The sequence below is a fragment of the Dinoponera quadriceps genome, unplaced genomic scaffold (assembly GCF_001313825.1).
Source record: "Dinoponera quadriceps isolate SergipeBrazil2010 unplaced genomic scaffold, ASM131382v1 scaffold5784, whole genome shotgun sequence".
NCBI classification, from domain to species: Eukaryota; Metazoa; Arthropoda; class Insecta; order Hymenoptera; family Formicidae; genus Dinoponera; species Dinoponera quadriceps.
Window position 1 is genome coordinate 68,878 of NW_014559724.1, and position 12,455 is coordinate 81,332.

The window sequence follows — 12,455 nt, forward strand, 5'->3', positions numbered from 1 at the left end:
GTATCATTTTTTTTTTTTGGAATCCTTTTGGCGAAAGTAGATCACAATCACAATTCATAATAATCTTGACAACAATCCAAATCACAGGGGGGCGTAGCTCAGATGGTAGAGCGCTCGCTTAGCATGCGAGAGGTACCGGGATCGATGCCCGGCGCCTCCAAAATTATTTTTTGAATCCTTTCACCGTAAGTAGATCACAATTGCAGGCTACAATGATCCTTTCACGGGTACAGATCACAGGGGGCGTAGCTCAGATGGTAGAGCGCTCGCTTAGCATGCGAGAGGTACCGGGATCGATGCCCGGCGCCTCCAAAATTATTTTTTGCATCTTTTCACCGTAAGTAGATCACAATTGCCAGCTACAATAATCCTTTCACAGGTACAGATCACAGGGGGCGTAGCTCAGATGGTAGAGCGCTCGCTTAGCATGCGAGAGGTACCGGGATCGATGCCCGGCGCCTCCAAAATTATTTTTTGCATCTTTTCACCATAAGTAGATCACAATTGCCAGCTACAATAATCCTTTCACAGGTACAGACTACAGGGGGCGTAGCTCAGATGGTAGAGCGCTCGCTTAGCATGCGAGAGGTACCGGGATCGATGCCCGGCGCCTCCAAAATTATTTTTTGCATCCTTTCACCGCAAGTAGATCACAATTGCGGGCTACAATAATCCTTTCACAGGTACAGATCACAGGGGGCGTAGCTCAGATGGTAGAGCGCTCGCTTAGCATGCGAGAGGTACCGGGATCGATACCCGGCGCCTCCAACATTATTTTTTGAATCCTTTCACCGTAAGTAGATCACAATTGCAGGCTACAATGATCCTTTCACGGGTACAGATCACAGGGGGCGTAGCTCAGATGGTAGAGCGCTCGCTTAGCATGCGAGAGGTACCGGGATCGATGCCCGGCGCCTCCAGCTAATTTTTTTTATCCTTAATTTGAAAATAAAGATGATTTTTATGTACAAAATGTGTCATCAGGATTCGTGAAACAAAGAAGAAAGGAGTAAGTAATTCGTAACATATGAATATAATGTCGTAAAACATGTGGAATTCGTATAACATGTGAAGATATGAAATGTAACGCCTGGCATTTACATGACAAGTGTATCATTTTTCTTCAAGCAATACCTTCGGAAGGTTTCTAAAGTAGTAAATATTTTTGAATAGTGAAAAAGTGCACTCGTATTAAATTACAATGAAAGTTATCCAATTAAAAGTTAGATACACGTCTCGGTTATATCATCGACTTTTCAACGATTAAGGGATTTAAAAATAAATTGAGATTCTGAAAAATATTATATAAAACAAGCATTAAAAAATATAAATAATAATATATTGTTTTATCAAAAATGGTAACGTTATATCGCAATATTTAAATAAGCTTTCTAATAGCTTAATTTATCGATTTTTTGTTATTTTGTTTCTCCTGTTTATGTATAAGAAATTTATTAGACGTGTACAGTAAAATTCGAAAATTTCGAAACAAAACGTAATTTTCCGGAACGTTGCCATTCCAGATTTAATTATAAAAATGAGCTGTATTCACCTGATAATAACTTAGCGGATTTGACGGCGGTGGTACGTTGGGATCGACAAGTTCCATGTTGTGTAGCCAAGGTAACAAATATTGTAGTAATAATTGCCGAACTTCTCTGCGAGCTGTTTGAAACCGGTGTGTAATCTCTGGAACATGTATTTCCGGTAAAATGAAGATTACGTTATTAAAGATCGCATTATTTTCTTTCACGATTCCATCAGTGTCGCGCAAAACGTTTTTCAATAAAATTAATAGGTATGCTTGTCAATAAAATTTAATTTGCATCATTTATCTTCGCTCAAATGTAAATCCTCGCGAAAATAAATTAATATACAGACAGAGCTTCGCTAGTGACGCAATTAATATATATTAATATAACATTGATAAATTTTTTGTAATCAACAATGTCGGCTAAAAAAATAACTAAAACGTACGTGAAATGTTAGTTCAATCGTTAAAAAGCGACGAACAATTAATTAAATCTCGATTAGCTCGATTTACAGAAGAGATTCATACAGAAATATAAATTCTCCTTTTGTTTCTACAAGGATCAAATTAAAATATAAAATTGTTTTTACATGATTTTATGTATATCTTTTATGGATTAAAAGTCTGTTCAATCAGTAACAATTTTAACGATGTAACAATGTTTGTACGTGGTAGCTTATTTGAGTAATTTCTCAAACCAGCCGAACCAGGGGATTCTCCGCAATTTGATAAATCTATTCGTCAGTTTATCCATCTGAATTTCAATCTGACATAAACAGATGAGCTTGCAATTGACCCAGTCTCTCATTCTGTTTCAAACGAGCTTTCTATCTGCGTATTGTGTTCATTTTTACAATTACCATTTATTATAATTCATTCATTCGAGATATTAATTCTTTCAAAAATTATATGTATAAACTAACGTTTTATTCACACAGAGCAATATTATTATTGTGGACTAAGATAACAAAATTGCGATATGATAAAAAATGTATCTCTGTTGAAATTCTATTTTACAACAAACAAAGAATACCGTCCATAAGAGTTCTGAGATAATTGAACGTCGGGAAAGAGAGACGACAAACTTCCTGAGTAAAGAAAATCGGTCAAAGGAAATGATAACAATGCAACACAGGGAGAATCAAACAATTGTTACATGACAACAATCGTGATTTGAAATGTTTACTTAATTGTTATTTGCAACTAATGTATTTAATGTTGATAAGATCACTGAAGGAAAATAAATAAATGTGTATATGTAATAAAATGTGTGTGCGTAAAAAAATATAAATTTACATCATTCTTTTGAAGTTTGATTTTTCTTCATCTAACGTCGAATTTTTTTGGCAAAAATGTCATATTAAAATTTTCTGGAGAATACATCAGTAAAGTTTAGAAGCTTAAATTCATGAAATATTTTCATAACTTGCGAAAAAGGTGGCATATTATATTTTTTCCAATTATTCCATGAGCTATATAACTTTTTATAACAGACGAATCGAAACTTCACTTCGAATAAAATAATTTTTTTTATTTTTTGATTTCCACATCCCTTTTGATTGCAATATAATAACATAAGGTTTCGAGCTATAAAATCGCAGTTTTCCATTATATTTTTCCCAAAGGGGAACAAAAATGAAACAGAAAAACGTTCGCTCTTTCAATCGTGTTAACGTAAACGGATGTTCCCAGTTCCCCGGAAACGTGCGTAATAGTACTTCGTATAATGGAATTATTTTGCATCGTAAATCTCCTATAACATATCAATCCCGGTTTTACTTTGATTAAACCTTCACCCGTTAACGCGGTCCGTGACACCAGCGATGCGTCAAGATTCGTCACGAAATTACAACGGAAAGTAACAATCTATTATGCAAACGAAGTGGCACTGCAGTTTTATACGCCTTGCAATTCATTAGGAATAGCGATCGTAGTTAAAAGGTTAAATTCGCAAGGAGATCGGTCATGGTCAGCTTGTTCTACGAACTTATGTCAATCTCAAACATTGTTAAGGAGAGACTTTTCACGAATATTTGTGTGACATCCAGTGTTGGAGTAAATTTTGCATCACAAAGCAACACATGCTAAAACTCGCCGTCTACATCTATTACTCCCTGACACAATTTAAGTCTTGTAAATCATTTCTATTTACTACACATGTGATGATCAATGTATTTGAATGATAATTATAACATTGATAATTATCTGACATTTATGTAACAGATAATCTAAGTGCAACGTATGCAACTTATCTGTTGAAACAGTCAATAGGAATCTTCCATTTCCGCGAATTCTTATTATGGTGACGTATGCTTATTATATGTACATATATAATTATTTTATTTCCATGAATTTATAAAAAATATGAACGTACTATAGGATTCAAGGAAAAAGAGAACTATAAATAAAACGACGTTTTCTGTAAATAACAGCTTGATGAGAACTCACTTGAGCGAGGCGTTAAAACAGATCTGCTGTAATTCAATATTTACGCAAACGCCTCCGGGATGGTAATCGGTGAGAAGGCCGACATGAGAGGATTGTGATGCAATTAACATCGAGTTGGATCTGCGCGGCTAATGGTCAATAAACTACCATGTATGAATATCAGCGACGATTATGTTGAACGTTCCTCGCTATGATAAATACAAGCACCTTGTGTGACTATCTTGTTGTACGCTATAATTGCGCTTTTATTTAACAATAAATCGAAACTGAATGTCACAATAGTCAGTATCAATATTGTTCACGACGCTTGCAAGCCAGGACAAAACGATCCTTATTTTCTGTAAGTAACGGTTTTCGAAAAATATTGGAATAGTTTTCTGCCAACAGACGCAAAATAGACATTTTACGTAAATATAAAAGTTCCGCGCAAATGCTTTTAGTTTGAACGACAATCCTTATTCCATGAGCATATATGCGAATTTTTTGCAAATTTATCAGAAATGTTGAAAGCAACGAAATTTTACGATCTTTTTTTTTTCAGTGAAAGATTTCTAATGATTTATATTCAGCCCGTCCTACGTCACATTATATATTGCATCATTATAAAACAATCTTAATATTGTTGCCATTAATTAAATTTTCCGTATTAATTGTAATATATTTCGAGGACTTAATTAGAAGGGAAAAGCAAAATTTCAATTGCGAGAGTAAATAGCTCTTGACCGTGCGGAAATGATTCTCTACAAAATCCAAGGTCCATCCACGTGCGTATAAGCGCACACCAGAAAAGTTACTAATTGTGTTTTATCATATGTTGAACTTAAATATCAAAATAGAACACATCGAATGTGACGATATTGGCATTATAGAAATATACAACGTACGATTTTTTTTTTACAAGTGGTATATTTAATCGACCGAAATTCATGTCCGGTATAAAATCGACGTTTGAGGGAACAACTGTCTAGAGTATCTGTCTAAAGCTATCATTTAAATTCTTACAAAAATTTCTATAATACAGAGTTTCAACACAATTCCTACAATACATACCAACGATACAGAGAATTTCAATATTTTCTCTGTAATTTTCCATGTAACAAAGAACAATGTTAAAAGCTTGTGGATATACAATCGAGTAAATTGTGTATGATAAGGAGAACCTGATATGTAGATACGCAGAAATAGGAACGTAAGTTACTCGGATGAAGTGGTATCTCTAAGACACACACTCACGAGAAAATACCAACGTTTCGATTCCATTAATTTCCTCCTTCTTCAGTTATCGGATGAAAAAAACCAAAATGAAGAAAAGAACTCGTGCAAAAAATAAATATAGACATACTAAAGTGTCAATGTCAATAAGTTAAAATAAAATAAACAATGTTTTATCAAATACTGTAACATATTACAGACTTCTACTAACTCATATAATTCTCAGGTAAAATTTTTAAAAGTACAGAGAACAAAATACGAGCTTTGTTTTCCATTTAAATTCAACTTAATCTCACCTATTCCCGGGCAGTAATTTTTAAAAAATTATCACGCTAACGTTTTACAGCGAGATGGAGCCTTCAGGGCTGAGAATATTACAAGGAAATTTTACAGGATCTACTTACCGCTGAACATCGGCATCGTAAGCTCCGGATGTAACTGGGCCAGTTGACGCGAAAGATACATTTGACTACGGCAATAAGTGGTCGACAAAAGCACGTCTAGTGTACCGCCTCTGATTGTGCCACCAGAAGAAATTTCACCTGCAGGATTACTTTGTTGACCCGGGCCGGAAGTCACGGTAGCGGTGGAGCTTGCGAGGGGATCATTATGTCCTGCAATCGAGGAAGCAGGCAGACTTACAGATTACGTTACCGGAGTAACGAGAAAGTTAAATATCTTGCTAATTATACGAGTTTGCTTCGAAATATCATTGTGCCTTTATGTTGATAAAAACAAAATATCATTGTGCCTTTATGTTGATAAAAACAAATTATCTTTTTACTGTTTATTTATATCACACATGTTCACGACTCCACTTTTGTGAAAGTTATTTTTGATCATTAATTTTCGATATTAGGCGCGGTCCAGCAAACACTACAAATATTTCGAAGCGTTTTTTTCCTTTTTCTTCCTTTATTCGAATCTAAAAGATAGATGAAGAAGAAGAAATGCTTCGAAGCATTTGTAATGCTCGCTGGACCGCACTAATTATACCCTATTAATATTTTTAGAATTAAGTAATTGCAAAGAAAGTTGGCTTTTAATTAAATTTACGTGAAAAAACAATAAATCGCGCAATTTTGTTGAAGAACGTTCAATAATCAGGATAAAATTAGGCTGGGGGATAGGGGATCGGGATAGAATTAGACATTGAATGAGTGAATAATTGTGAAGAAAATGCGTTAATCAATGCATACGGAAACCACGGAGGTAACACTTAATATTGCCCGAATTTCGGATAATACCGGTTGGCAGGGTACAGATATGCTTTCCGGGATATTTAGCGCAAATAAGTGTCAGAATATCGTGCATAAAAGGGCATGGAGAGCGTATCATTTTCCTTTTCATATGGAAAGGCGCTATCCACATTCTCGGAAACAGTGCGCTTGTATCCGAACGACACGGCAATGATGTAACAACGCGGATTTCATCTTCCCAAGATTCTAAGTAGAATTTGGAAACAATGTTTATCAATAATACGATAATAAGCTTAACAGTTGCTCGTAATGTCTTGATGATAATGCGATAATTGCAAAAGATTATTAATTATAAGTCCTATTAACGTGTGGGTAATTAATTATTGTCCTATTAATGTGTGACGTGGGATAATAAAAGCAATTCTACACGTATTTTCCGAGCTCCTGTAACTGTGATTTTTATCACACGTACGATTTGTTTTTTTTTTTCGTTAAAGTTCTCTTCTCAAACGGAGCTTTTTTCATCGCGTGTCTCAAATCAGTATTAAGTTTTTAATAAGCATCAATAAATCTCAATATGTAAAAATTATTAACGTAAATCAATGTAGTATATTTCTTTCCTGAAATAGCATATCGACATGCGCAAGCTTCGCGTAAATAGGAGGGAATTTGCATTGCTTTGATGCGCAGAAGCAAGAATGCTGGATGCACCGTGAGCTTTATCAAGAATGGATCGTCGAGGCACCTAACAGAAATAGCTGAGACGGCATCCGGGTATGTTCGTCAAAAGTGTAACGTTGGTGACTGAAAGTTGTTTCGAGTACTAAAGTAAAATTGTCCTTATTATTAAAAACTCTTAAATACAAACAAAAGATTATTGTGTTTTTCTTCTCTTTCGTAGAACGAAAGAACGGTAAGACGCGGTCGCGGTCGCTGTCATCGCTAATAGGACCACCGGAATATAAGACACAATTTAGGCCGGCATTCATAGTCGGATCTTATATTTAAGACCGTCTTAAGTTTGTCCTCAGATGCTGTACGTCTCGTTTCATTGGCTACGAAATATCTCAAGATGAACCTAAGATCATCTTAAATATAAGATCCGACTGTAAATACCGGTCTTACACTCGTCGTTAAATCATACTATTTGGAACAAAGTGTCGAAAATATCTCAGGTAAAAAAAAAAGAAGAAAAATTCAACTGAACAGTATCAGTGAGAGTGCTTCTGTCAAATGGAACATATCACGTGTCTCGAAGATTTTTCGCATCTCCGAAACGTCAAGAACATGTGCGACCTTAATGCATAAGATATATGTATGTTGAAACACTTGAGAATGTTTGGAGAAGTTAAAAGAGGCTCTCGGAACTGTGTCATAAAATCGTCTATAGATTCTGGATGGTAGCCCAATACGATTGGCATCTGCACGTCTCACAAATAAACCGCGTAGCATCGTTTGTTCGTGTGAAATCCAATAAAAAGGTACGTATCAATCGGCCGCACGAGCGCACAAAAAGCATTTGACAAATCCTGTCGCGACTAATTGGAATTGAATACCCCACAAGGCAGAAAAAGCTGGAAATTCCACGCAGCGCGTACGCATTATGTTTACAAAGAATATAAAACGTAAAAAAATATACGATGCTGCGAATCGGATTTGTCCGTAATAAAATGTGCAGCCGCGCAAATAAGGATTTTTATTCCCGCTCACGATTATCGTCACATTGTAAGACGATTCTCAATTTTAATAATGTGCAATATGATGGAAATACGATAAGTTTGTCGAACACTTTGTTCGCGTTTAATAATAACAACAACAATGAAACTTTACCTCACTCGAATGTACGCACCCACACTTACGGCGTGTCCGTGTAATTTGCGATAATCTGAATCAACAATTGCGCAATAATAATGCATTCTCTAATGATTTGTTAATGTATCTTTCGCGCGCGAAGGATTTCCGCACACGCATGATAAGCGCGCCAAGTTTCCCTGCGCATTTTTTCCCCCATCTGGCAAACACAGATAGACTGCATTTTGTGATACGCGATAAGAGCTTTTCGCGCTGATCGAATGACGATAAAATAATTAACGAGCGTACAGCGAGAGTACAGATTGACTGGCATTCTCGCTCAATTGTGAATCAAGTCTAACTTGAAACATCGTTTTGTAAGTTTTTAGGGTTTTTTTGGAAAAACTGTAAGACATACAATTCCGAAGTTTTGTAGGAATATTTGTCTATGTATTTACTATATACAATAATTTCTACATTATTACTTTTAATATTAATAAAAAATATCAATAGAAAATAAAGTTATAGATAATTTTATGCAACGTTGAACGAAAGTTTTGCTCATATGGTTGTCATGAGTCCGGACGTTGTAAGCTTCTGAAATATAAACGGTGAAAAATTATTGAACTTGTAGCTATCGTGCCTATCACAATAAATAGAGATAAAATTGAGAGAATAAAAATTGATCTTTGACAAAATGCCACAACTTAAAAGAGAAAAAGCGATATTTAGTCAGTTCTTTTTCAGCTTTCGGAGTCCTTAGAAAATCGAAATACCAAAGATGTTGACTTTATCGTGATCGAAACAATAGCTACAGTTTTATAGTTTAATAATTTTTTTTGCCGTTTCGGTTTCAGAAACCTACAACGTTCGGAATCGAGGCAATCAATCTTTCGCGTTCAGCGCTAATAAAATTATTTATAACTTTGTCAATATTGACGATAATAATTTGTAGAAATTGTTGTGTGTAGTTAAAGTACAAATAAATATTTACGCAAAACTTCAGAATAGTATATCTTACAGTTTTCTTCAAGAAGAGTTGCTAAAATTCACCCACCAAGCGAAACGTTCTGAATGAGAATACCGCGCTAAATAATGTCGCGTTTGATTGGCACTGTCAAGGCCGCCATTCGCGCCTTTTCAGCTTCAAGATTCAGTCGTAAACTCGACTCGCAGGAAGCGCACGACGTTTGAAATGCTCTTTCTATCTCCCTATATAGCCCACACTAATGATCTTTCAGGTCATCATGCGTGACGCAAGCTGTTATGGATTCAACGGCGCACGGCGCGGTGCTAACATCCTCAGGTTTTCATTTCATCAACGCCGCCTGTGAGGGAAGTACGGCCCGGGAAAAATGCCCGTCAGAAATATGAGCACGACCGAAGTCGTCTTGCACAATATTCAAGTGTATTACACGCCGATTCTCGTCCACCTAGGCCTGCTGGGCAACATCCTGTCGGTATGCGTGTTCTTCGGCACGAAGCTGCGACGCGCGTCCTCCAGCATCTACTTGGGCGCGTTGGCGATCAGCGATAGCGGCTTCCTGGTGATGGTCTGTCTCGTCTGGCTCAATGAGTTTAACATTCATCTGTTCAACGAGTCGGGCTACTGCCAGTCCATCGTTTACGTCAGCGCTGTCTGCAGCTTCCTCAGCGTTTGGCTCGTGGTAGCCTTCACCGTCGAGCGCTACGTGGCGGTCAAGTATCCGCTTCGCCGCCAGTCTCTGTGCACGATCGCCCGCGCGAAGGTCGTGATAATCGGCCTGACGGTTCTGGCGATTCTACTGAGCGGTCCGTTCCTCTTGTTCTCCGGGCCCCGTAAGGTACCCACCAGGTATGGAAACACCACCCTCTGTTACTTGGCCACCGGCTGGGAGTCTTGGGCGAATGCTTACAACTACGTCGACACCGTCTTGACATTTGCCGTGCCCCTCACCATGATAGTGATCTTCAACACCTTGATAGCGCGCAACATCTACAAGCACGACCATGTGCGGAGGACATTGACCATAGAATCCGACGTCTCCAACGAGAAGGACGCGCGCAATGCGCGCGACAGAATGCCGCAGACCAAGGTCACAAAGATGCTCCTCATCGTCTCGAGCGCCTTTCTTTGCCTCAATATGCCTTCGTTCGTGCTGAGGATGTTCGCTTTCTACGTACGTATCGACGTTCCATTTTTACTCAATTTGTCGGGTCAATGAGATCACTTCTTCTAAAAATCGCAAGTTTCATTCAACGCGACGAAATTGAGTGTTTTTGCGACAAGTTGTGTTTAATGTTGTATTTCTGTTCGGCAATAACGCCTCGCAATGTTAATGATCGTTTCAATTCAGGACCAGTCACAGAAATACTGGTTAATCAGCGCGCAGCAGATGTGCAACATATTGTTCAACACGAGTTTCGGGATTAACTTTATCCTTTACTGCGCGAGCGGGCAGAATTTTCGCAAGGAGATGGTCCGCATGTTTATACACCGGCCGCGTGTCGGGAGAAACGGGACCCTCATACAAATGGCGAATCAAGGAAAACAGTATGGTAGGTACTCAACGTAACTCGATCATAGTCGATATAATACTATTGCGAAGTGTGCGAATACAAATATAAGTGTCCGATTGGTCGAGATGTTATATTGGTTTCTTTTCTATGTGACATTTACGTTGGAAATCAAATAAATCATTTTGAGAGCAATCCGATAAAGCTTTGTCTCTTTACAGTTTCCGATTTCACGCGCAGATGGAGTTCGACAAAACGGTCGTCCGTTGACAACGTGCAAAGGCAAGACTCTCAAGAAACACGAAAGCTTCCAATAAGTGAGAAACTGTGATACAAAGAAACATGAAATTCACTCATGCAAGTAGCTGAATAAACGCGGGGTAAAGTGGAAGCGGTCGGGAAAAGATGTACGGTGCGATATAACGATGTACCAGGACAAAAACGAAAAACTCACCGGCCTCGAGTTCCGTAGCTGGGAGCGGGCCTACGTTGCCGAAAAACCGTTGATCCAGCAACTGGAGAAGTTGAAGAGCGGCGTCGTGGACCGGAGCGCGCGGGCATCCTGTGTTCATCAACGTCACGTTGATGACGCTCGTGTAATGGTCGCAAGGATATTCTCTGAAAACAGAATTGTAAATCATATATACTTAAAATTATTGTTTACGAGTTCTGTTATTGTATTTACAATTAGCCCAACGATTCTATCAATGCAAAAGTATGTGTCCCACAGTCTCTATATTTTCTGTATGTATATAGAAATCTCATATTTTCTTATTTATAATAAACACTTTTAAGTTATACTTAAGTATAAATATTAAACTTTTAAATTAACTTCATTTTCATATAAATATTAATATATTTGAATTCTTGGGTTTGTACAAACCTGGCGCTGAAGATCGTTGCCAAAGCAAGGAAGCAGCCATCGGCCACTTGCGGTGCGCCGGTGTAACATCGGTCCACCACCCAATCTAAAAGCGTACCGATGTCGGGATTCCCCTCGAGCAGCAACACGACTGTCTCGCGTGCGAGTGTATAAATCTGAAAAAAAAAAAAGAGTTACAAAATTCAGCAGAATGCGTAAAATGGGACTCAATGTTTCGAATCGTCGATGTGATTGAATGTGCGCGATACATTAACTGTAGTTTCGTGTGACAGGCTGAAGTAGTGATGAAATTTTATACAAAAGAAATTGTTTGCGGAACTTACCTTTTCGTCCTTACTGGCCAGTAGTAAGTCCAGCCATTGATACAAAATCGCGCCCTCCTCCGAAAGCGACTGCGGATTGAAGCACGATCCGCAACACAACAATCCGCTCATGGCCTGCAATGCCGAGAGTTGCAATTCCGTGCAGGATTTCTCCTCTTCTTGCAAAGACGACGTGCTCGTGAGCGGTCTGCCGTAAACGCCGGCCCAACTGGCGAACAGCATGAACAGGTTTCTCCTTAGATCCCTCTTCAACAGGGTATAACACGTCTCCACTGAAAAGCGAGAATTCGAGAAAGAAATTAATATATCAGGCGTTATGTATTTTTGTTTTGTGATATTTAGGATTATCCGACCAAGACTGCTCACATGAAAAGCTCTTGATCATCTTCCTGACGAAGTTGCAGAAGTGTAGTTTAATGTCTCGCACGGCAGGCGCTTCCTTGTCGGTTTCATTCTCCAGGTAAATCCTCGCCCCGTCTATGTACTCGACGAATGTCGGATGTAGAGACTGCGTCTCGCGATCTAATACCGCTGGACTAAGGAGAAACGGCAACATTAAGTCTTTCAGACAA

The 12,455-nt window shown here is 38.2% G+C and overlaps 2 protein-coding genes and 6 non-coding genes across 20 annotated transcripts in view; 7 read left to right on the forward strand and 1 right to left on the reverse strand.

Moving 5' to 3' along the window:
- Nucleotides 1-12,455, reverse strand: part of LOC106750441 (protein furry) — a 33,535-nt gene that overhangs the window by 13,440 nt on the left and 7,640 nt on the right. For all 7 annotated transcript variants that reach the window (XM_014630796.1, XM_014630797.1, XM_014630795.1 and 4 more), the window contains 6 exons: nt 12,250-12,419; nt 11,884-12,155; nt 11,561-11,715; nt 11,132-11,295; nt 5,596-5,805; nt 1,553-1,689 (listed from right to left, as the gene is read on the reverse strand). In XM_014630796.1, coding sequence (XP_014486282.1) covers nt 1,553-1,689; nt 5,596-5,805; nt 11,132-11,295; nt 11,561-11,715; nt 11,884-12,155; nt 12,250-12,419 — 1,108 coding nt within the window. The remainder of the gene's footprint in view (nt 1-1,552; nt 1,690-5,595; nt 5,806-11,131; nt 11,296-11,560; nt 11,716-11,883; nt 12,156-12,249; nt 12,420-12,455) is intronic.
- Trnaa-agc lies at nt 88-160 on the forward strand. Its single transcript has one exon. It is a non-coding gene; the product is annotated as a tRNA-Ala (tRNA).
- Trnaa-agc lies at nt 240-312 on the forward strand. Its single transcript has one exon. It is a non-coding gene; the product is annotated as a tRNA-Ala (tRNA).
- Nucleotides 392-464, forward strand: Trnaa-agc. The gene has a single exon. It is a non-coding gene; the product is annotated as a tRNA-Ala (tRNA).
- Nucleotides 544-616, forward strand: Trnaa-agc. Its single transcript has one exon. It is a non-coding gene; the product is annotated as a tRNA-Ala (tRNA).
- Nucleotides 696-768, forward strand: Trnaa-agc. The gene has a single exon. It is a non-coding gene; the product is annotated as a tRNA-Ala (tRNA).
- On the forward strand, nt 848-920 carry Trnaa-agc. The gene has a single exon. It is a non-coding gene; the product is annotated as a tRNA-Ala (tRNA).
- LOC106750442 (thyrotropin-releasing hormone receptor) lies at nt 7,105-11,107 on the forward strand. Of its 7 annotated transcripts, XM_014630802.1 has the most exons (6): nt 7,127-7,164; nt 7,292-7,303; nt 7,422-7,871; nt 9,423-10,340; nt 10,518-10,719; nt 10,899-11,107. In XM_014630802.1, exons 4-6 carry the CDS (start codon nt 9,537-9,539, stop codon nt 11,006-11,008), a joined length of 1,116 nt encoding a protein of 371 aa, XP_014486288.1. In that variant the 5' UTR covers nt 7,127-7,164; nt 7,292-7,303; nt 7,422-7,871; nt 9,423-9,536; the 3' UTR covers nt 11,009-11,107. The 7 variants fall into 7 exon arrangements, with proteins under 7 accessions (XP_014486286.1, XP_014486288.1, XP_014486285.1 ...); XM_014630800.1 differs by having other exon boundaries at nt 7,105-7,164; nt 7,292-7,871; XM_014630799.1 differs by having other exon boundaries at nt 7,147-7,218; nt 7,292-7,871.